We start from the raw sequence: 23,556 nt of genomic DNA on the forward strand, positions 1-23,556 counted from the left end.
AAGGTCATAAGATAGTTTTTAAACTTTTTTTTAATTGAAATATAGTCAGTTACAATGTGTCGATTTCTGGTGTAGAGAACAACATCTCAGTCATGCATACATATGTATTTGTTTTCATATTCTTTTTTATTAAAGGTTATTACAAGATATTGAATATAGTTCCCTGTGCTATACAGAAGAAATTTTGGGGTTTTTTAATCTATTTTTATATATAGTGGCTAACATTTGCAAATCTCAAACTCCCAAATTCACCCCTTCCCACTCCCTTTCTCCCAGTAACCGTAAGATTATTTACTATGGCTGCGAATCTGTTTCTGTTTTGTAGATGAGAGCTTTTTAACTTTGAAGATGTGGTATTGACTACAACATACACCAGGTGGTGAATTCTAGACCCCCAGAAGCTCATCACTTTGCCATGTGACGCTGGACCCACTTTAATCTCTCTTTATGATAAGGAGACATGTACTTATCTCATGGTGCTGGCTGCACCATTTTTCACCTTTTTTTTTTTTTTAAGTTCAGAGGATGCAGATCTAACCCTGTATATTTCTACTCCTTTGGGTGACTGTTGAGAATCAAATACATACACTTGATTTGGAAAGTTGCCAAAACTTATCTAAAACCAAGACTGGAGATTAGGATGACTTATATTAAATATGACTGTTTCAGGTTCAAAAGAAAACAAAACCTGTGTTTATTAGATTCAAGTAGGGTGGCTTATGAGACATGAAGAGAAGTCCGCAAAGATGGTGAGCAACAGCTGCATCACAGGAACAAATATTTGGCTTCTTAAAGGCAAACTGCTTTGCAGATTAATACTCATTGAATATGTGATTTCTAGCATGTTGCTATGAGTCGCACTGCTTTGGAGTAACAGAGTAGAGCAAACCTAAAGTCAGAGTCCTTGGCCAGATGGTCTCCAAAATGTCTTTCACAATTTCAGACCAATGACACCAGTAGGGAAGATAAATAAGTAAACTCATTTGACACAGGCTTAGAAGATTTCTTAGCGATCGTTGGAGTCGCATATCAATAATGTTCTCTTTCACCTCTGTAGCCTTTGTGGATTTTCTTTTTCGTCCTACCCAGTGTTCCACAGACCAGGGATCGAAGGAAAATAAACATAACTTAGTCCTACCACCATTTTCTCCCTGCAGAGGCGCCTACCACGGGTGCAGTCCTTACACACTTGGCTTGACAAACGTGGGGCTCTTCAAGATGGAACTCCCCAGTGGGATGGGCTGCCAATCAGTAGGTCTTGAGATTTTGTCTTATTTCTCTGAGGTCTGCTGGGTGTGTGGAATCACTGATCAGATTTCCCAGGCATTAGGATTAGAAACTAATATAGAGCCTATAATTAATCAGGGGCTCAATTTGATATAATTGAATTAAAGACCATTTAAAAGAAATGTTTCTTAGACCTTCAGAGCCTGAGTAATAGTTAATGATAGAGATTTTTGTTGTTGTTTTGTTTCTAAGTAAAATCAGGTAAACTGCAAATAAATGCGTTGAAATAAGTTCTCGGAGCCTTGAATGCATAAAATTTCCATAGGGTCATCCTTGTTCTCACCTTCTGTTCTCACTCGCTATGGTCACCTTTCAGCATTAAAATCAGATACCTAATTATTCTTATTCTTTCAGATGCCCTTACTCACCAAACTCTTGAGCAAATTGTTTCCAGGCTGATACTGAAATCAGTTTCCTTTGTAGAGTGCCCACATAATTGATTTCCAAGAAAAGAATTCTCTCTTCAAAGCAGAATATTAGTTTTTTGTTCTAAGTCGAGGAAGAGTAGAGGAGGAATCTCAGTATCAAATTAAGAAGCCCTCTTGTCTTGATTGGTACCATATGCTGCCCCAAATTGACTGTCTTGGGTTCACATCTTGCCAAACTCCCTCTTTTGTCATTTGCAGACAATGTGCCCAGATGTTTTCCGTGGGCCCTGGGGAGGAAGCCACTGCCGAGATTCTCCAGTGCAAACCACTCGGAAATGCAGCTGTGCACCAGGTCCAACTGGGCAGGGAGGGAGGCACAGGGCCGAAGGTCAGGAGGGGTAAGGAATGTGGAGAAAGACAGAACTGTTCCTGAGTGAACAGATTTGAAAAAGTGGGAAAGGGAGAAGCCGAGAGAAACACAACTAGGAAGTCACCCCTCATTGAACCAACATCTCTTATGCCTTCAGCCACCATGTGGTCAGAGCGTCCATCTCCTAGTAGGAAATGCACCCCGTGCTATCAGGGCTAAGCCAAAACCAGACTATCACCTGGTCCTTCATTAAAAGGGCTCTCTTACCTCTCTCAGCAATAACTCTGCTACCAATTTTAAAAGAAAACAAGTTTGGTGGGGATTATTTATCAAGTCCCAATGGAAGAAGGGGAAAGGGGAAAGAATGCTTTTAGCAATGTCAAAGCTGCAGCCGAGAAGCCCCCCTAGGGACTCAGAATACCAGCCAAGATGAGAGCACTTGTCAAAACATAAGTCCTTTCTTGAAGGCTGCTGACATCCCTTCAAAAGTTGTGAAGACATTCTCACAAGGAAAGCATCTCTTTATCAGCCGCATTGTCATTTGCAGTCTTGACCACTTCTCACCCTGAGGGAGAGGAGGCACGGAGACAGCATCTGTTCTTTGCTTATCAGCAAGTCCCACCTCGTGCTTGTCATCACAGTGCAGGGCCCTTTGAAGGAAAGGACTAAATGCTCCAGCCAAAAAACTTTAATGGAACAGGGTGAGTCACGGAGCTGAATGCAAATGGAAACCTGAAAACTCAGCCCTGAAGGGAAAGACTTTCACAGTCATCTGAAAATTCAGATGGGATAATGGCAAAACGGAGGTAGCAGGATGAAAGAATGAGCTTTAGAACAAGATGTCAGTCTCACAGAACCTAAAACCGTCAGGAAGTTTAGAGCTGTCTTTCAAACTCTCCATTTTAAAGATGAAGAAACAGAGGTCCACACCTAGGAAGCTGAGAGCTAGGACTTGACCCCAAGTCTTCTGACCCCAAAGCGCATGCCCCCTACCCAGGACCACCGTTGCTCACACTGGGGTGCCAGCCGGATGAACCCCAGCTTCAAAACGATTCCTGATCTGCTGGCCGGGATTGAGGAGACACACGAAGTCAGGAGACCTGGGTTGGACTCTCAGCCCTACCGTGGCTCAGCTGTGAGCAAAAGCCGCATCTTTTGCTTCTGTGTCTCTTCTGTGAAATGGAGACAGCAGTACCTACCCTCCCCGCACCCCACAGCTCCTGAATCCAGGCTCCCATGAGACCAAGGGAGAGAGCTCTTTGTAGGGAGGGGCAGGCAGGAAACAGCAACACCAAGGACAGCCACGCCTGCGTTTCATTCCCACGCGGCATCGAGAACCAAACTCAGGTGGGTGCACCTCACAGACATCGACCGGACTGCAAAACCACCAGTGCAGAGCCTTGGAGGCAGGAGCCTCAAGCCCTGGTCATGTCCTTCCCTCCCGGCTCTTGTCCCTCTCTGCCTCCATCCTCCCTGCCTCCTCCCTCTTTGAGGCCTTCTCCCCAGCATCAGGCCGACATGAAAGTACCAGAACCCCAGTGTCATCTCTCTAGTGGCATCTGGAGGCTAAATGATCACGACAGACATCCCTGCTTCTTGGAGCCATGGTCTTTGGCACAACTGAATTCAGCTGTTTTCTTAACTCGTATCTTCAAGAGACAAGACAAATAGCCTATCTTTATACAAACAGGGACTCCAGCCTCCTCTAGTGCTGTTAGGGCCTGAGAAGAGTTTGGCCTTTGTTGTAAAAAGGCACATTCATATCTGTTTACAAATGCATCCCCATGTGTAAATTACTCTGAGTGTGGAAGTTTCTGGTTCTCAATTCCTCTTAGAGGTCATTCACTGGGCACAAACAAGTGCCATTTTTGGTAAGGGGCTCTTTTTTCACCTCAGAAGTAAGTCATCACCCCCTCAGAGGGTCCATTTTTGAGCAAGGATCCATTTTTGAGCCAAATATAGATGTTTATGTGGTAGATTTCATTCTCTTCCTCCACCCCCTTCTTGGAATTTTTTTCTTTCCAAGTGTTCATTGCAGTGCCTGAATTTCAGATGTAACCTGTGATGAAACGCACTTCTCAACACCCACTGCCCCCACAATGTCCCAAACCTGGTGCTGATCATGTCATTTCTTTTCTTCCTTTTGCAAGACAAGTTGCCTTTTCCTTAAAAAAATTTTTCTTCTTGGCTCCTCAGTCTGCTTAACTCTTGCTATACGACCAGCTGGAGTAAAAGTGCTTCCATCTCTACTCTGTTGTTTGGAGAGCATCCAGGAGAGCATCTTTGCCCCCATGAAGTTGTCATGGTAACACCACTGCACCAAGTCTCTCCCCAGAGGTGGCCTGATCTGGAGTTACAGCAATGAGCTAATGAAAGAAATGAAGGAAAAAGCCGATGACAGTTGATGACCTCTCTCACCACTGAACTTGTGGGAAGTAGGGGGGAAATCCTGAAAGGTCTAGCACAGGTCCAAGCAAAACCTTCTTCATGGTTCAGTTTTGTCCAAATGTAAGTCATCAGGGTTGATTTGGCTCCACCTTTGATTTCTCTAGTTACAAATGAGTTTGCTAAATTCCCAAATTATGTCTTTTGAACATATGTCTCATCTATCCCTTAGGGTCATTTTACGTTTTTTTTCTCGTCCCTTCTTAATAAAAATAGGACATTTCAGTCTCTAGGGGCATAGGTTTATTTGTCTACCATATCCTGCCCATCAAACAACGTGAGTGATGCTAAAAAACAAAATGCACCTTCTGGGGTTGGTATTCAGTTCATTACTTCCTTCTTCAAACCCCCAATCCTCAGTTTCAACTAAGATCAGCTACCACTGTCAATCAAGCTTTCCCAAACATCACATGTAGCTTAAAAGTATGTTCAGGGCTAGGTAGTGTTTTTCCCACTTTTTAATGAAGATCCAAAGTATAAAATATATTTACACTTCCTTTTTTATGGTGATGACTGAAAGATTCTATTCCTTATGTCCAGCCTTCAGGTGACAGGGCTACATCCTTACCTCTAAGGTAAGGCATCATGATGGTAGACGCTTTCACTGTCACTGGGGCCAGGGACCCCCATCATCTCTCGCTCAGCATCCCTTCTGCCGTCCATGGATATGGGTGTGGTGCTGTTTAGAACCCAGTTACAGGTGTGGAGACCACTTCTGAAGCTTCAGTCATATGCGGATGCAGTAGATCTGGGACCTTGGGTATTCCAGAGGAGAAAGCTTCCTCTCCCTGGCTACAATGGGTGAAAGTTATCTGACTGTAATCCATTTTAGACTGAGTTCCAATTTTTCTATAAACATATTTACTAATTATAAAGACTGAGATACTTTGTAGCTTTAAAATTGTACATCAGATTAAGTGGCAATAAAACGTAAGTAGAGTTGTCTCTGAATAGATTAAATCCACACACCAATTACATCTGAATTAAATCTACCCAGTGGAGAGGATCCGTATCCTTAAGTGAAACAGCTGTCTATACACCAGCCTCAGTGGTACTTTGGGGCATGGCTTCTGGATGGAAACGACTGAAGTGGTTTGTTTATCCCTTTATGGCTACACGAGTCTTGCTGCTCGAACCAAAGTACAGGCCCTCCTGACAGAACGTTCCTCCTTCAGAAACGTACATCCTCATGTCCTGGTTTACTGTATCCTGAGGGACTGGTCAATTTATTATCGTGTTTTCTCTTTTTTTCCCATGTTTTCCCTCGTTCTTCCGAATGCCATTCTCAAATCTTCAAATGCTGTGTTCTGTTTGTTTGTTTTGTTGTTTGTTGCAGGCTGCTGCCAAGCTAAAGACCAGTACATTGAACAATTCAAAGATACTCTGAGCACTTCTGTGGCCAAATCAATTGCTGGATTTTTTGCGGAGCCGATTCAAGTGAGTGTATTAACTTCAAACACTGAGCTCAGTTTAAAGTGATCAGAGAGTTTTAACCCATACGTGCTAGAGAATTCCAAACTATCTGAGTGACCTTGCTAAGTCCCTCATCAAACTCAGTTCATTCTCTTGGTCTCCTTGGAAAAAGAGAGCCTCTGATTTTTAATTGAAAATTGAATGGCTTTAAAAAACCATCCCCTGTTTTCCCAGATCAAACAGAGAGACAGAGGGACCTACTGAATTCCTAAAATTCTATAAGAAAAGAAAACCCCAGTGGTATTTAGTTGTCTAGCATACACACTGTCACAGGGAGCCTTTCTATAATCACACTAAATCCCCTTAACCTGCTTTTTTCCTAATCTCAGGAAAGAATACATTTGCAACCATCCAGAAGATGTAAGAGTAATGGCCTCTGTTTTCACCCGTAGCTGAAACAGTTCTAGCGACTGTTTTAAAAATTGCTAGTGTTACTAATGATGAGCATGAGCTAGCTTCCTTTTTTTTTTTAATACTTTCAAGGGTTGTGCTGTTATCATAGGGCTTCTTGGTTTGGTCTTTTACAGGGGGTGAATGGAGTTGTTCAGTACCCCAAGGGATTTCTAACGGAAGCCTTCGAGCTGGTGCGAGAGCGGGGAGGCGTGTGCATTGCGGATGAAGTGAGTGGTCATGGAATAGGTGCCGTGTAGTGAGGCCGGGACAGGAAAAGTACAGGGAGAAACTGCTTTAAACCCTCCTCTGTGGTCCAGGCAGAAAGCATCCACAGTGGAAATTCCAAGACGTGGGTGTAAGTTAATGAAGCTTTTCCTAGTTGACTGGTTAGTTTGTTAGTGGATTAGTTGGTCCATTTAAACAAGGACAACAGAACTTAAACATCCACAATGAAGACCATCAGATAAGTTGCAAACAGGCATCGGTAAATGCTGCCATTACTCCACATGGAAAATTCCTACTTGGGGAGTGCATCAGGGACAGCTTAAATGTTATCAAATCTCATAACCAATATTCATCCTAATTTTTGCCAGAATAATATTAACCAGCTTGGTGGCATTCATTTTACCTTAATAACAAAACTTGTTTGGAAATGACAGTAAAAAGGAAGAAAAAAAATCCAGCCTCTACGTTAGAAGTGGGTCACCATCACAGATATTCAAAAACTAGTTCCAAAAAAAAAAAAATTATAAAATAGCTTGAGTTAAGGTAACATTTTTGGATATAGCACCTCTAGGGGACACTGAAGGGAATAAAATCCCTGGCTCCGTCAACTCCAGCCTGTGTCTTTCCTAAAGGGATTAATTTCCATTATAATCACACCTTGTACTGGAGTGCGTCAAAGAAAGCAGTCGTTTACCTCCTAAGAATAGCAATGGAGATGGAAAGACGGGAGGCTGGCCACCAGGGCCTCCGAAGTGGTCCCGGCTCATTTCTGGGTGGCCCACCATGAGTCTACTAACCGGTGGTTAGACCCCCAAGAACAGGTAGAGACCTTGTATGATTTATATCCATTTCAGTCCTGCCAGCTTTGCCTGGACAGTTTTTCTCAACTAAAACTTTCCTCAGAGAGGACATTGGGCTGTCCCCTTAGCAGAATTCTTTCGCAGTTTCTTTCACATGCAGCCAGGTGTCTGTGATCCCCACGATGGCTGGACGGCCCCTGGTGCCCTGCACGTGGAAGCGTGTGTGGTCCAGCTCCTCCTCCCTTCCCCCACCTGCCCGTACCAGTTTAGGGAATGTGAACCAATCGAAGTCCTGACAAAAGTTAACCTGCTGTTAAAACAAGAAAAAAAGTATATTCAGCCAGTCAGTTTACAATCAGCCCCATTGGTGAAGAGAATAAACTCTAACTTTTGGAAGCAGCACAGAATGAAGCTGCCACCGTTGGATTAATTAGGGGGAAGGTGGACTGAATTCAAAGAAAATAATGGATCTCAGAATTTCCTGTGATATGTGTTTTTACCATTTTCAAGAACCTAAATGGAAACTAACAAAGGGTGACCTTCAGAAGGACTGTCCTAATGACTAGATAAAGAACAGCTAGAACCTTCTGGTGTGCAGGCATTGTTTATAATGCTTAGTCTGTGTTAACTCAGTCAGTGCTCATAGCAATTCTATAAGGTTTGTCCTGTTGTCACCATGCCCATTTTACAGATGAGTGAATTTAAGTCCCAGATGGTTAATTTACCTGTCAAGATCATGCAGTGTATAGGGACAGAGCCAGAACTCAAACCCAGACTCCAACACCACACTAACCACTGGGAAAACTTGCCTCTCAAGAATGAGGGAACAGTGGTGCAGAAAGACAAAGGATGGCAGAAAATGCTGGAGCAGATGAAGAACTTGAGTGCGGGGCCAGTGCTGCCACCCAGTGATCATACATGTCATCTTAGTGAGCTAGCCTTGGCTTCCTCTTCCTTATTTTTTAAATTTTTTTTTAACTGAAACACAGTCAATTACAACGTGTCAGTCTCTGGCGTACAGCACACAATGTCCCAGTCATGCATATACATACATATATTCGTTTTCATATTTTTTTCCATTAAAGGTTATTACAAGATATTGAGCATAGTTCCCTGTGCTATACAAAAGGAACTTTTTAAAATCTATTTTTATATATAGTGGCTAACATTTATAAATCTCAAACTTCCAAATGTATCCCTTCCCACCCCCTTTCCCCGGTAACCATAAGATTGTTTACTACATCTGAGAGTCTGTTTCTGTTTTGTAGATGAGTTCATAGTATTCTGGCTCAGCTGGGCCCTCCTCATGACTAATTCTCAGGAAGAAAGGGACATCAAAGGGAAGAGAGTAACCAGCCTATCTGGCCCGGGTGGCGGGTGCCCCAGCGCCAATCTGCTTGCTGTAACCCTGGATTCATCCAGCCTGAGGCAAACGTAGCTTCCCCACCCTTCACCCCTATACACAGGAGATCCTTATTAAGGATTATTAATCATCATGATCTTTTTCACATGCATTGTCTATATAGCCCTCGCAGCAGCCCTGGGACATACTGCTTTTAGTGTTTCCATTCAACAGAGTTAACATAGGTCCAGAGAACTTAAGAAATGTGTCTATAGTCACACAATGCTAGTAAATGGCTCCTGGTGCCTAAAAGCTCAGGCACAGATTAAGTGGTTTGTTTGGAACAGTACAAGGATTAAGTGATGAAGATGGCTGGTGATAATGATATTAAGGAGGAGGAGGAGATGGAAGAGGAAAGAGAAGAGACCAAGGAGCCAGGAAAACCAACACTTCTTGAAACGTTTCCAGTGACTTTGGATTTGTTCCCATCAGGTGCAGACAGGATTTGGAAGGTTGGGCTCTCACTTCTGGGGCTTCCAAACCCATGACGTCCTGCCGGATATTGTCACCATGGCCAAAGGGATCGGGAATGGCTTTCCCATGGCAGCAGTTGTGACAACTCCAGGTGGGAACTACGGGCAGCTTGTGCCTGCTTCTGGGTCTCCTACATCAGCAATGGTAGAAAGCATGTGTACTGGGACTTGTGTGCGTTGGAGACAGTGATGGGAACTACACACGCACTTCCTAAGCAGTGGAAAGGGGAAACTGTCTGTCTGCCAGAGTGTGGAAGACGTGGAAGAAAAGTAGCCCTTTTTGCTCTTGCTGCAGGGAAGACTAATTCTCCCACCCCCATGATGAAACGCAGGGTTCTTCCACACCGACAGGGTCTAGGAAAACGTGCCGCAAAGACAAAACCAACAGGAGAGATCCTCGTTAACCAACCAGAAGCCAGCCCTCAAGTTTCCGAGGGAGTCATATCCTTGAAGGAGACTCTGACTTGGTCTTGCCACACTGATAAGCTATGAACACAAGGTCCGGAGTGACAGTTTTCTCTGTTGATCATCCACAGAACAGCTAAATACAGTACAATCTCACTTAACCAGAACATTCTATAAATTGAACATTAGAATTAGCTGTATTTCCCATTTCAGGGAGGTTTTACAGAAAACAATTTTATGAAATGTTTATTGTTGAAAACCTTAAAATTACTTCGTTTGTTTTCCCCACCATAGCAGGCACACTTCAGAGGCTCTAAAGGGTAATTAAGTGCCTGGTACTATCTCAGTGTTTTAATTGAATGCATAAAGGTGCTAAAATGTGGATGTAGAAGGTGAAGTATAATGAATATAACATAATGAAGAATATATTCATATACTCACCCTGAAACAGTCCAGAAATTATGTTACTAAACCCTCGAGATGATATTTTTCAAAAATATTTCCTTCTTAGTCTCAAGAGTGGAATACAGGAAAAAGGTTTAGCTAATGAAGGTTCCATGTAAATTCCCATGAATCAAGTTTTAAGGTACTTTTCAATTCACACAACACATTAAAGATTTTGTTATCAAACGTCTCACTGAGTAAATAGGCAATTTTTCCTTAGTCACTGTATTAGTCAGATTGGGCTACCATAACAAGATATCACAGGCTGGATGACTTACTTAAACAACAGACATTTATTTTCTCAGCGTTCTGGAGGCTGGAAGTCCAAGACCAAGGTTCCAGCAGGGCTGGGTTCTGGTGAGACCTCTCTTGTAGATGACCACCTTCTTCCTGTGTCCCCACAAGTCTTTTTCCACCGAGAAAGGCTCTGGTGTCTCTTCTTCTTATGAGGACACCAATCCTATTAGATTAGGGCCCCACCCTTATGACCTTATTGATTATTTTCCTCCCTAAATGTGCTATCTCCAATTACACTGACATCTCCAATTATACTCACATAACATTCACTATCTGGAGAGTGAAGAACGAATTGGATGTGATGCCATGAAATATATTAAACATACATGCACAACATGAAAGTAAATATAGTCCAGATGACATGATGGGAGATTATAGATAGGGGTGTGTCACTCTATATCCATCTTTTATTTTCTCCCCTAGAGATTGCCAAGTCTTTGGCTAGACGCCTGCATCATTTCAACACCTTTGGCGGGAACCCCATGGCCTGTGCCATTGGATCAGCAGTGCTTGAGGTAATTCCATCACTCATTCCACAAAAAGACTGCTCCAAAGCTACACACCCATTGGCAGAACTCTATCACATCGAATTATTAAAGTGAAGTCTTAATTACTAGTCTGTGAATTTAAGTTAGATTTCCAGTTATTATTCTGCCCTTTCCCCCTCTTTTTAAGATCTACTGTGAGAGCTTAACGTCTTGGATATGAAGTAATATATAATAAACCTCACAGACACAGGAAATATAAGAATTCCCCTGGCTAGCTGGTAGCACTGAAATTTCTTTGTGAGTTGAGTGGTATTTTATGGATGGTTACCAATGGCTGTCCTTGATTTCAGTTGAATTTTGGCCCTGACTTGTCTAGTCTTCCTTACTTTTGCTGTACCGTCATAAATTAAAGGACTAGAGAGCAAGTGAGTTCCATGCAATTACTCTCAGGTGATTCAGCTGTTTTTCAGCCCCAGGCCACTGATTTTGCCTGGGGTCTCAGCTGTTGAAAAAGATTTAAATGCCTTTGCTAACATGCATAATAGCATTTGCTTAAATGAGCACAACTATTTCTGGAAGAATGTTTGAGAAATTCATCACAGTGGTTGTTTGTAAAGAGGGAAACTTGGTGGCTAGGGGACAGGGGTCAGCGAGGCTCTTTCTTCTCTACACTTCCGTACTTTCTGATGTTTGAAATAGGTACATGATTCATTTATTCAAAAAATTAAATTTAAAAGTAAGGAAAGGCTGCCCTTGCTAGTTAAAAAGTATTTTCAAATATGATAAAATCTTGAAATGAGAAAACGTGGGTAGGGATGTGTTATTTATTTCATTTTCTAGACATTGCCAGCTTACTTTTTTTAAGTGCTGTGTCACCTCAACCAATTTAGAAGATAGAGAGGATTTAGATAAACAAATAATTCTTAAAAACATGAAGTTCTGTCTGGAGTCATGCAACCATTATCAGCTAGATATAAATGTAGGACACTGCACGAATCTGTCAAGAGTCACAAGGCTCTGCTGTGGGTGGAAGTAGGTGAAAATCCTTTTGTATCTTCAGGTGCCCTGACTCTGGGCCCACACAGAGCTCAACACTGAGAACTGTCTCCTGTTTTTCCTCAGTTTTTACCCAACCCTCAAGATAAGGGAGATACAGAGGAAGCATCCCCTCTGCCAAGACTTAGGACCACACTAGACTTTGAGTTCTATTGGTCTGGTACCGATTTTGTAAAGAGGGTCACGTGCATTTATTTCTCTCTGTTTCTGTCAAGTTTAAAACTTTTTTTAATGCAAGGTCATTTGGGGCTTCCTCTTAACAGGTGATTAAAGAAGAAAACCTGCAAGAAAACAGCCAAGAAGTGGGCACCTATATGCTACTGAAGTTTGCTAAGCTGCGGGATGAATTTGAAATTGTTGGAGATGTCCGAGGCAAAGGGCTCATGGTAGGAATAGAAATGGTGAAGGACAAGGTAGGTTCTGACCTGCTGCTCTCTCTGCCACTTCTTGGGGGCAGCAAGAGTTAAAGCAGGACCCCTCGGTCATTCTTTCTCAGCGAGAGAGCACACAAGGACTGCAAGGCTCAGCCAGGAGGAGTTAGGGATGAGCAGAGACGGGTGGGTATGAAGCAAAGGCTAGCATGCCATCAAGAGTTCTAGAGGAGTGAGGAAGAGCATTGGGAAGAGGGAGCTGATGCCATGCCTGCCAGACTAGGCAAAGGGCATCGGTGATGACTGAATATTTTGAGTTAGAAACATTAGGAAGGGAGGAAGTTGTCTGAGGAGGAGCAGGTGATCCAGAGAGCTCATGGAAGTAAGAGAGAAGGGCCAGGAGAAGGTTGTGGTGATGGTTCGGGGTGAGGATGATAAAAATCTATAGGGTTTTCTATTTGTTTGTTTGTGAATGGACTTCAGTCTCCCAAGTAGCCAGGGAGGAACGTGACCTCCTGATGACGTCACCACTGTGATGTCAGACTGAAATGACCACAGGTGAATTTAGCATTTTCCCTCAAGCCAGTTATTCTTCCCAAGTTCACTGTTTGTGTTACACCCTCCACCCTCCTCCCAATTCCTCAGCCTCAAAAGCACAAAATAATCTGTGGCTCCTTCTCTCCCCTTATTTCTAATGTCAAGTCCTGTTGAGTCTTTCCTTGCCATGTTTCTCAGATCTTTTCCACTGCTTCTACTGCTGCCCCTGAGGTCCACGGTAGTAGGAAATTGCCCCAATCCTCTGTCAAAACAAAGCCAAGATCCTCTGGGGAGAGTGACAGAGAGGGATCTCGGCACAGGGAGAGGTAGTCAGACCAGCCGCTTTACCCTAACTCCTGTGCGGGGAGACCCCGCTTTCCCTTTGGTGACTGCTTGCTGTTTGATCTCACCACATCACCCTAGTTTAGAAGGACTGATGCTCAATTCTTTCAATACTCAGACCAGACCATGGATATAAGACTCTCCTATTAATACCACACAGCACAGTCAGTACAAAGCTGGGATGCTTTAAACAAGACTTAAAAAATCAGGGATAGAGTGCATGCCTAGTATGCCTGAGGTCCTGGGTTCATTAAAAAAATGAATAACCTAATTACCTGCCCCCCAAAAAGATGAAATAAATAAATAAATAAAAATATAAAGGTTTTTTTAAAAATTAAAAAATCAGGGAAAACAATAGGAAAATAAGAGTGTTATGAGACTAGACCCTCTGGCTAGTAACAGCCGTAACATAGTTATCCTCAGCTTGAGGCCCCATCCAGGGCTGTTTTAAGGCTCAGAAGAGTCCATCCTAGTCCCCCGACCCAGGAGATCCCTCGAGGACATCTAGACTCCTCAGAGTCCAGACTCCTCCAAGGAAAGCCCACAAGAGAAGAGAGGGTCCTCCCTTCCCACTAATCCAGACCCAACCTCCGTGTGCTCGAAGACATATGAACAGAGATGTCCATCGAACTTGATTTGTCATGGTGAAACATCAGAATCCTCCTGTATGGCCGTGGATGTAGAACAAGCTAGACCGTGATACGTTCATACTACATGGCGTAGAAATATATGTGACACGGAAAGATGTGCAAAGTGTATGGTGGGAAAAATGAAACAGGCTATGAACTGATACGTGTAGAATGAGCTGTTTCCTCTTCCCGCTGCCCTCTGGTGGCTGCGGGCATGGGCTCTGAAGGAGCGTCCCCATCCCTTACTTCTATGCATTGTCCCTCAAGGCTGTTCACTTTCCCACTTCCAACTATTGCTCAGACTTTTCTCCAAGCAGGGGACACAGCCTCTCCTCTCTGTGTCTACCTACCTACAGGAATCCTCTCCTTTTTCAGGATCCAGCTCTTCATCACACCTCCTGTCTAAAGCTGGCCTTTCCTTCTCCCCTGGGGCTCCAGCCTTCAAAGAGTCCCTCCAGCACTCACTGTCTAAAGAGCTCCTTTGAAAGGATCATTCAAATAAGTCATGTATTTGCTGACTCAGTTTTCATGTATAAACATCTTCTCCTAAATAAATCGTACACTTTTGAGGCCAGGAAATATGCAGGTGGTGAGTGCTTTATAAGTGTTCATGTTGATTGACTTCAGGCCCCTGCAGCACTTCAGACCACGTTCATATAATTATAACAGCTCAAAACTTGGGTCTAATGCTGCCCAGCATAGCCCAAAATCAAAACTCCATGTGCTGTTGGTGAGGATGTGAATTGGTACAGCTCTTTGGAAAGAAATTTGTCTGTATCTACCAAAAAAATTTTTTTTCCTTTTTTGGGAGCAAATGTGTACATTGAATTTGCATAAATTAAATGCACTTAGAGATGTAACTTCAGTGTCAACAGCAGCTTTTTCCACCATCACAAGGGAACCAAATTCTTCCCATCTAGAACTGTCACGGAGGGTTTCTGAGGCGTGTCCTGTAAGGAGCGAATGCCCCATGGCCACCCTTCCCACAGGAGTAGGACATGGAGACATTTTGACCTAACAATTCTACTTCTAGAGATGTGTCCTAAGGAAATGCTCACAGAAGTGTGTAAAGATAGATGTGAGCAGGGATGTTTGCACCATTATTTATAATCACAAACAAAAACTTGAAAACAACATAAATGCCCAACAATAAGAGATTAAACAAATCTCTACCAACAAACAACAAAATACTGAGTAATCTTTAAGAAGGCACTGACATGGAAAGATGTTTGAGACACATTATAAATTTTTCAAAGCAAATTGCAAAAGATTATAAAGTACCACTTATTTTTTAAATATGCGTATAAGTGTATTTGCATACACAGAAAAGGTGTCTAGTGCACACCAAATTACCAACAGGCAGTGTCCCTAGAAGTGGGATCCAAGGAGGGGAAATTTTCCGTCTTTACTTCGTGTATTTCCATATTGCTTTAAGAGGTTTTCCCCAGTATCTGTAGATTATTTTTATAATTGTTTAAATGCAGGCTTACCCCTTCAAAAAAAGCCAAGAAACAAAATACGTAAACACAAAAGTACATTATACCCACAAGAAGAGGTCAATTACACACAGGACCTGGGTAGGCTGTCCTGTGGTTTTGCCTCGTTTGATTTCCCATGAGATGCATACAAGATGCTCAGTTAGAGCAGTGGAGGCCAGGGAGTGATAAGATAGCCAAAGGGGCAGGGAGGATGCTGGATCAGACCAGGGTAGGGCCGAGCAAGTCCACCTCTCCAAACCCTTGATATCCACCAAGACCCCACCAATCCCACCGGCCCTCGAGCACCCTTTCCGGACAGTGCTGGGACCCCTCTGACCCTCTGACCTCTTGTCCCCCAAACCATATCTGCGTTCTTCCCAGATCTCACAGCTTAGCCCCGGGTGATTTTGCTGTATTTTCATCTTCTCTCTCTAACGGATGAGAAGCCCGGGGGCAGGCAGGAGTGCGTGATGACATTTTATCCTCAGTGAGAAGACTGTAGTCTTCCGCGCCATCCCAGTTCCTCCCTTTGCTAGTAGTCTGAAAGTTTGAGTAGTATTTTCCTTATCTTAAAGCTTCTCAGCAGGTAAAGAACGCAAACATCTCTGGCGGTCCAGTTTGATTCTGTGCCGGTACACTGACACCTAACCAGGAATGAAGGATTGGGGGCTGGTGGGGGAGGGGCGTGGGTACCACAGCCCAGAGAGAGGGCAGGTAGGAAGCCCTGAGCAGAAGAATGAAGCTGGGAGCACCAGAGGGAGCCCTCCTCCACCTCACAAGGATCGCCGGGACTGGCCGTGAGCCAGGATCAGGCCTCATGTGTTTGAAACCAGAGAGCCAGGCCGGGCGCTGCTGCTCACAGACGTGCTGCAGAGAGACCAGCTGCCGCGATGGCACCCAGCGCTCACTGCTCACTGGTGCTCAGCCCGCTCACCTGAAGAGCATTTTACAAACCCATATGCCCAAGCCCTGCCCCAAATATTCTAATGCCATTGGCCTGTCACAGGGCCCAAATATCTGTAGTTGAAAAAGGCTTCCAAGTAACACAGACACTAAGTCAGACTTGCAACGCTAGGAGGAGTGTTTGTCACAGACTCAGAAGTCCCCGGGGCCAGTGTCATCAGAGCAGTCTTAAGTAGAGAACAGCTCCTGATGCCTAGCGACCCAAAACACCCTCTGGGCTCCAGAAACGCCTACCTTTCCTGATCCTGGGGGACTAAGTCTCGGGTGAGAAAGAGCAAATTCCACAAGCAGAGAAGGTGAGGACAAACAGTCCCACGCCTGGGACATGCTGTAGCCCAGGGAAAGCTTGGCCCATTCATGCCTTTGTGCAACTTCTGAGCCATTTCCTGGACTTTAAAATGAGCTCTTTACACGAACAAAACAAAGTGAAGAGTTGAGGACACTTTCCATATAAATAAAGCAGATTCCAAAGACGGCCATTCAAGAACCAAGTTCCCAGGGTAACCATTGGCAGGGCCAAGATTCACTGGCGATCTGCATTCAAATTCATCTTGTCTTTGGGAATTTGGGATGAACTGGAATAAAAACAAATATTTTTAATAACACCCACCCCCAACAAAAAAAAAACCTGATCCAGCAATTAGCAGCTTTATTCAATTACGGGGGAGAGAGAGATTGAGAGAGAAGAGCATTGATTGCTTGAGTTGCTTTTTATTTCTCTTGGAAATAATGTCTTTAATCATTCAAATGCCAAATATAAAAAAAAATTTTAATATATATACAGGCGAGCCGCCAGCCTCTTCCCTGTGAAGAAGTAAATCAAATCCACCAGGACTGCAAATACATGGGGCTTCTCATTGGCAGAGGCGGCATTTTTTCTCAGGTAAGAAAAAGGCTGATCTTTACCTATCACTTTAAGTAGGTGCCTCCCTGTTGTCCTAATGCTGGTCCTTTTACTTCGCCACTATGCTAGGGGACCCAGTTCCACCTCGTTTCGGTTTTAGTGCGCAGGTATTAAAAAAAGAAAAAGAAAAAGATAGTGATGCCATTAGGCCACGAGGGGGCGCTGTGTCTAAATAGTTTGGTTACTGCGGTTCTGTGGGGAATAAACACAGATTAACAGTCTAACAAGGTAGAAATCGGCCGTACAGACAAGCTAAAGGGTTTACAGGATAGGTCATAATAGTGTCATAACGGTCATGCCTAAGAAGTTTGTCTCATGTATGAATTAGCTTTAACCTCTGTAAGAGCGAGCCTGGTCGTTTTTAATTCAGCCCTGGGCTCTGACCTCATGAACCCCAAGCCTGCTAAGCCTTAGTGGCCCCCGTGGCCAGGAGCAACGTAATAGCGCTGGCAGGCCCGGGGGACTGCAGGAGAGGTGGGGGCTGAGTCCCACATGCAGAACTCAAAGTCAGCCACTCCCAGTGCTCTGCACCCTCGGGCGGGGAGAGGCGGAGATCAATCTCTCCCTGCCCCACTCCTGGGAAAACCAAGTCCAGCTCCACCATCGGGGCCCAGCGTGGCCCTGCCCCTGGGCACGGGCTGCTACTGCTTCTATAAGGAGATCTGCTTCTCAACCCCTTACACCAGCAGGACCCTCTCCAGGGATTAGCCCCGGGGCAGAGATTTAAGATTTAGGGTGACATCTGCTCCTCCCCTGATTTGTTTTTTGGCCTTTGTCATCTTTTTTTCTCATTTTAAACATAAGTCATTCTCCCCAGTTCCTCGGTTCCAGCCCTGCCTCTCCCTCTATGTCAGTGAACACTCTTGCCTCATTCTTCTCAGAGAAAGTGGAAGCTACTAGCTAAGGTATCTCATGAGCTCATCTGTCCCCAGAGCCACTTCTTACCTCTTTTCCTAAAGGTTCAGAGAGTTAGACATCTCTCCTGTTCAGACCTACATCTTCCACCCACACTCCTGACCCTCGACCCTCCCTCCCTTTAAGAAAACAGACCTGTGTCCTCTCGTATCTGCAGCTTTTCCTCAGCTTCCCCTCAGCCTGTAAACAGGTAGACTTAAAGTTCTCCCAGCCCAAACCAAACCACAGTAAACAAAACCAGAATGGGCACTTTTGCTGGGACATACTCGATGAGTCTTTTCTAGTCCTGGTCACAGATACTTTTCTGCACAGATCAGACAGAGTAATTTAATGATGAAAAATCCGGAGACAGGCAACTTAAAAAGACAGAAAATAATGAATTGTTTACTTGCTTAGTTATTCCTTAGTTCTCTGGCGGCACACACTCAAGTACTAAGCAGCAGTTGCTAAGCTGGGTCCTAGATAAATAAGATCTGTCCCTCTCTTCCTGGAGCTGGCAGAAGAGAGAGACATAAACAGAAAATCATAATACAAAATAGGAAGCTTATCTATAGCCATAAAAAGGGATATTAGAGGAGGAAAGAACAGGGACTCCTAGACCAGTCTTTCTGGCTAAGCTAAGCCTTAAAGAATGAGGTAAATACTCAAAGCACGTGCAGAAACACAGCAGCGTGCAAAGGGCTACACGCACACTGATTGGCTGGACCAGGAGCCTGGGGGCACTGAGTGGTAATGGTAAGAAGCCTTACTACTTGTCAGACTCTGTTCTAAACACTTTGCATGTATTGACAAATTTAATGCTCTCAACAAGCCTATGAAATAAGTACTATTATTATCCTTGTTTTACACATGGAAAAAAAAGGCACAGAGAGGTTAAGTGAATTGCCCAAGTCACACAGCTAGTAAGTGGCAAAGCCAGGATCAAACTCAGGCAGTCTGATTTCTGAATCTGTCCTCTGACAAGGATAAGCCTGAAGACACAAGACTGGAGGCTGGGGGTCCCAGTGGGGGCTGCTGATGCTCTATGAACTCGAACAGCAGCAGTAGAGAGAGAGGAGACTCTGGAAGTGAAATGCACAGGACTTGGGTGCGAAGGAAGAGGGAACATCGCGGATGAGCCCCTCATGCCTAATTTGGCTTAGGGAACTCGAGGGTGAGTTCAGCTTTGAACTTGCTCCGTTTGAGGTGTTTCTGGACATTTCTTTCTCTAGATAAGTTTGTAGCTCAGAGGAAAGGATTGAGGATCACAATTTGGGAGTCATCGGCTTAGAAGGGGTGAGAGGAGATCTCCCAGGAAGGGAGTCTAGATGTGAAACTCAGTGAGATGAGGCTAGACACCTGGGTCACGTCCACATTCAAAGGGCAGGTGGAATAAGAAGTGTCTGGATGGAGACAAAAAACAGGTGGAGACGTGAGGAGAGCGAGAAGAGGGTGGAGTCATGGAAGCAAGAGAGTGGAGAGACTCAGGAGGAGGGAGGGACCAGAGAGGCAAATGCAGCAGAGAAGGCCAGGCAACATAAGGGCTGGGACAAGCCCATTGGATTCCCGACTTAGCAGGTGACCAGCAGCTTTAGGCAGAGTGGGGTCAGTAGGTTGATGGGACGGAAGCCAGCCTGCACTGGGTTGAAATGTGAAGAGAGGGAGAGCAGAGTGAAAAATAATGGCCAATGCGCATCAACCAGTCTTTTTAGTTTTAGTAAGTTTGGTGAAAGGCAGGATAGCATTTGTATGGTGGCTAGAAGGGACCAGGAAGGTCGACACAGTTTTATTTGGTGCGGTTTGGATTTGGGTCACAAGAGCTTTAAGCCTGCTTGTTTATAAGTTGAGGGGAGGTGGAAGAGAAAGTGAAGATGCAAGAGAACACAGGATGTCTCCTGGAGGGAAGGTGATGGGATCTTCAAAGGCCAAGGGCACAGGAGGAAAATCTGGAGGTGACTAGTAGAGACACCTCATTCTCCGAGCCTTCAGGCAAGAAATTAAGAATGGCTGTGGGAGCAAGCAAAGTCTTACCTGACAGCTTTTGAGAAACATGAGGCAAGATTGTCTATGAAGTAATGTGAGGGGTGTAGGAGTTGAGTGAGGAATTTGAGAAGAAGAGAAATTAGAACAGGAAAGGAAGCTGACAGAGGACAAGATTTAGGGCACCAGAAGTTAGGACCCTGCGTTTCTGGCGGTGTCAGTCTGCCCAGCAGTGTGATTCTTTACCACTTCTCAGCTCTGTGGGTTGGAGCACAGCAGTTCAATTATAGTTTCAATCGGAACTAGGACTTCACTGTATGGGTGCAGCAGCAGAAGGGTAGAATTGCAAGCAAAGTGAGGGGGCAGGTGAGAGAGTGGTTCAGACAATCACCCATGTGCTCCAAGCTGGGCAGGAAAGGGAGGAAGAGATCTGAGTGGGGTGATAGACCAGAAGATAATGGAGAAACGAGGAGACTGAAGTTTTGGTAAAAAGGCAGATATAATGGGACTCAGAAATCAAAACATTCCTAGTGAAGAGGAGGCTCATGGCACCAGCCTCGGGTGTGCACAGATGCGGAGGAGCACAGATGAAGGTTCTGGGGATTGTGGCCATCAAGAAACTGAGACGTGAGTTTGTCACCCTGGGTGATGGTGGAAGTGGAGTGTAGATAGAAGCCTAAGAGCTCAGTGGAGGTGGTGGAAGGACCGGAAGGTCAGCAGATGACAAAGAGGAAAAGGGCCAGAGCAGATGGTGCCAGAATTTTTACAGGACTGGAGGATGAATGGCCTGGACACAGCACTGGGGAGGGAGGAGACCAACCCAAGAGGGAAATGTAAGGAATGTCATGAAAACAAGATTTTGGATTCTTAGTCTAGCGCATTTCCTTGAAGTCACATTTGATTCCCTGACGATCCATTGCTCTGTTCTCCTTTGTCTCCTCAGACATTCCGCATTGCACCCTCGATGTGCATCACTAAACCAGAAGTTGATTTTGCAGTGGAAGTATTCCGTTCTGCCTTAATCCAACACATGGAGAGAAGAGCTAAATAAATATATTTTTAATTAAAAAAAACAACCCAGAGCCTCAAGAACTTCCCACTCATGTTTAAGCAATAGTTTGAGAAATTCCAGAGCCCCTGGTATATGTTATAAAAGACATGGTTGACTGCCTACCAGCCATGTTTGTAAATGGAGCCCCTATTATCTTGAAAAATCCATCTTTGAGGAAAAGATCTCCATCCCTAGCTCAGAGAATAAATCCTAATTAGCCTAGGTTAGTTATGGTCATTTGATTCCCCTATGATATGTGACATGATTCCTGAAGGAAGCCCCTTTGGTGGAGATGTTTCAGGGGAAGGTTTCTTCATCTTTCCCTCTCAGTCTCCTAAAGTGATGTCTTCTTCTTGCACTGAAACATCCTGCGTCATGATAGAACTGCTCCAACCATGCCAGCCACTTTGCAGCCATGAAGACAAAGCTTATTTGCTGAAGCTGGAAGATGGAAGGAAGCCAAGTCCTTAGTGATGTCAATGTGCCACTGACTTAATCAATCCTGGAGCTACCATACCTTGGGGCTTCTTGTTAAATGAGATAATAAATTCAATGTATTGCACAAGCCTTTTTGATTTCAGTTTTCTATTACTACAGCCACAAGCATCCTGAGGAACGGTGCAGAAAATACCCCAGGTAGATAACTGTCCTCTTCTTTAACTCCCTTTAGATGTCTATCAGAGCCTTCTCTGTGTTCACTGCCATCAACCCAGCCTGGACTAAACCCTCCTTACTCCTATTGCAATAGTTTCCAAGACCAGAATTTCCCAAACTTTAGTCATTAGAATGCACATGTATAGTGTTTTTCCCCATTAGTGTACACCACCTGTATTAAAATTGACTTAATATTTTCCCTCAATTTGACTTTTTTTACTTCGATGTATTTGATAGTAACATTACTATAATTATAATAAATGAGAAATCAGTGCCACTTGTCACAACTGAAAAGTGATCAAAAAATAGAGCTAACACAAAGCAATGTAATTCAGTTCTAGCAAGATACAGTTGCTGGCAGATATTCTGAACCTAAGGCTTATTCTTTGTTCAAAAGGGAGCTTAGAGACTATTTGAAGAGTGGTAAAAGATACTGGCCCAGCCACTGTGTAAAACAGTATGGAGATTCCTCAAAAGACTAGGAATAGTCTTACCATATGACCCAGGAATTCCACTCCTGGGCATATATCCAGAAGGAACCCTACTTCAAAAAGCCACCTGCACCCCAATGTTCATAGCAGCACTATTTACAGTAGCCAAGACATGGAAACAGCCTAAATGTCCATCAACAGATGACTGGATAAAGAATAGGTGGTATATTTATACAATGGAATACTATTCAGCCATAAAAATGACAACATAACGCCATTTGCAGCAACATGGATGTCCCTGGAGAATGTCATTCTAAGTGAAGTAAGCCAAAAAGAGAAAGAAAAATACCATATGAGATCACTTATATGTGGAATCTTAAAAAAAGAACATAAGTACAAAACAGAAACAGACTCATAGACATAGAATATACACTTGTGATTGCCAAGGGGGCAGTGGGGTGGGAAGGGACAGACTGGGAGTACAAAATTTGTAGATACTGACCGGCATATGTAGAATAAATAAACAAGATTATACTGTATAGCACAGGGAAATATATACAAGATCTTGTGGTAACTCACAGTGAAAAAAAAAGTGACAATGAATATATGTATGTTCATGTGTAACTGAAAAATTGCGCTCTACACTGGAATTTGACACAACATTGTAAAATGACTATAACTCAATAAAGTACGTTTGAAAAAAAAAGATACTGGCCAACCAAGACCAGAACTGATTGGGAAGGAACTTTCTCAACATATATTTGATGTTTATTTAAGCTGTGCCCTTGTGCGAAGCGGTGTCCTAACGGCCTACCCCTGAGGTGTGTCTGTTCTGCTTAGACATCCTACACCTTCCTGATAAATTTCTCCCTCAGGAGTTGACTTGAACATGGCAGTCCCTTGTGCAAAAGCTTCCAGTGGCTCCTCAGTGTCCCCTGGATAAGATCAAAATCCTTTTAACAGGGAGCTCAATGCCCTTCAGGAGCAAACATTTTAGAAATGCTCTGTTTTGGCACAATAGAGAGATGATTGGATTAAGAGCCAAGTAACCTGAGTTCTAAACTCAGTTCTTCCATTTATTTGCTATAGAGGACCTTGGGCAAGACTTTTAACCTCGTTTTGTCCCCAGGTACATCAATACTTGCCCTTTCTACCTCCTGAATTGTCTTGGGAGTCAAGTAAGCTAGCAGATATAAAAGTGCTTGCAAACTGATTAACTATACAAATAGACATTTCTACCTTCAAGCTACATTTCCCTTCTTTCTTTCAGTACAAAATCTTCCAAGAGCAGCTTTTGTGCTCCAGTGTCCTTGCTGGCCTCCCACCCATGCTTCAACAACCAGAGTTTTGTTCTGGCCTCTCACTCCTTGGCAACTGTCTTCTCAAAAGGCCACCA

General features: G+C 43.9%; 1 protein-coding gene across 3 annotated transcripts in view; it reads left to right on the top strand.

Moving 5' to 3' along the window:
* AGXT2 (alanine--glyoxylate aminotransferase 2) overlaps positions 1-21,640 on the top strand; it is a 35,813-nt gene extending 14,173 nt beyond the window's left edge. The window contains exons 6-14 of one of the 3 annotated variants that reach the window (XM_072951196.1): positions 1,158-1,251; positions 1,914-2,007; positions 5,807-5,907; positions 6,471-6,563; positions 9,196-9,328; positions 10,806-10,897; positions 12,190-12,339; positions 17,031-17,129; positions 20,968-21,640. In XM_072951196.1, the coding sequence (XP_072807297.1) occupies positions 1,158-1,251; positions 1,914-2,007; positions 5,807-5,907; positions 6,471-6,563; positions 9,196-9,328; positions 10,806-10,897; positions 12,190-12,339; positions 17,031-17,129; positions 20,968-21,075 (964 nt within the window). In that variant the 3' untranslated portion in view covers positions 21,076-21,640. The remainder of the gene's footprint in view (positions 1-1,157; positions 1,252-1,913; positions 2,008-5,806; positions 5,908-6,470; positions 6,564-9,195; positions 9,329-10,805; positions 10,898-12,189; positions 12,340-17,030; positions 17,130-20,967) is intronic. The other 2 variants (XM_006199658.4, XM_072951197.1) reach the window with 2 other exon arrangements.
* The last annotated feature ends 1,916 nt before the right edge of the window (positions 21,641-23,556 follow it).

This window comes from Vicugna pacos, chromosome 3, assembly GCF_048564905.1.
Source record: "Vicugna pacos chromosome 3, VicPac4, whole genome shotgun sequence".
Lineage (NCBI taxonomy): Eukaryota > Metazoa > Chordata > Mammalia > Artiodactyla > Camelidae > Vicugna > Vicugna pacos.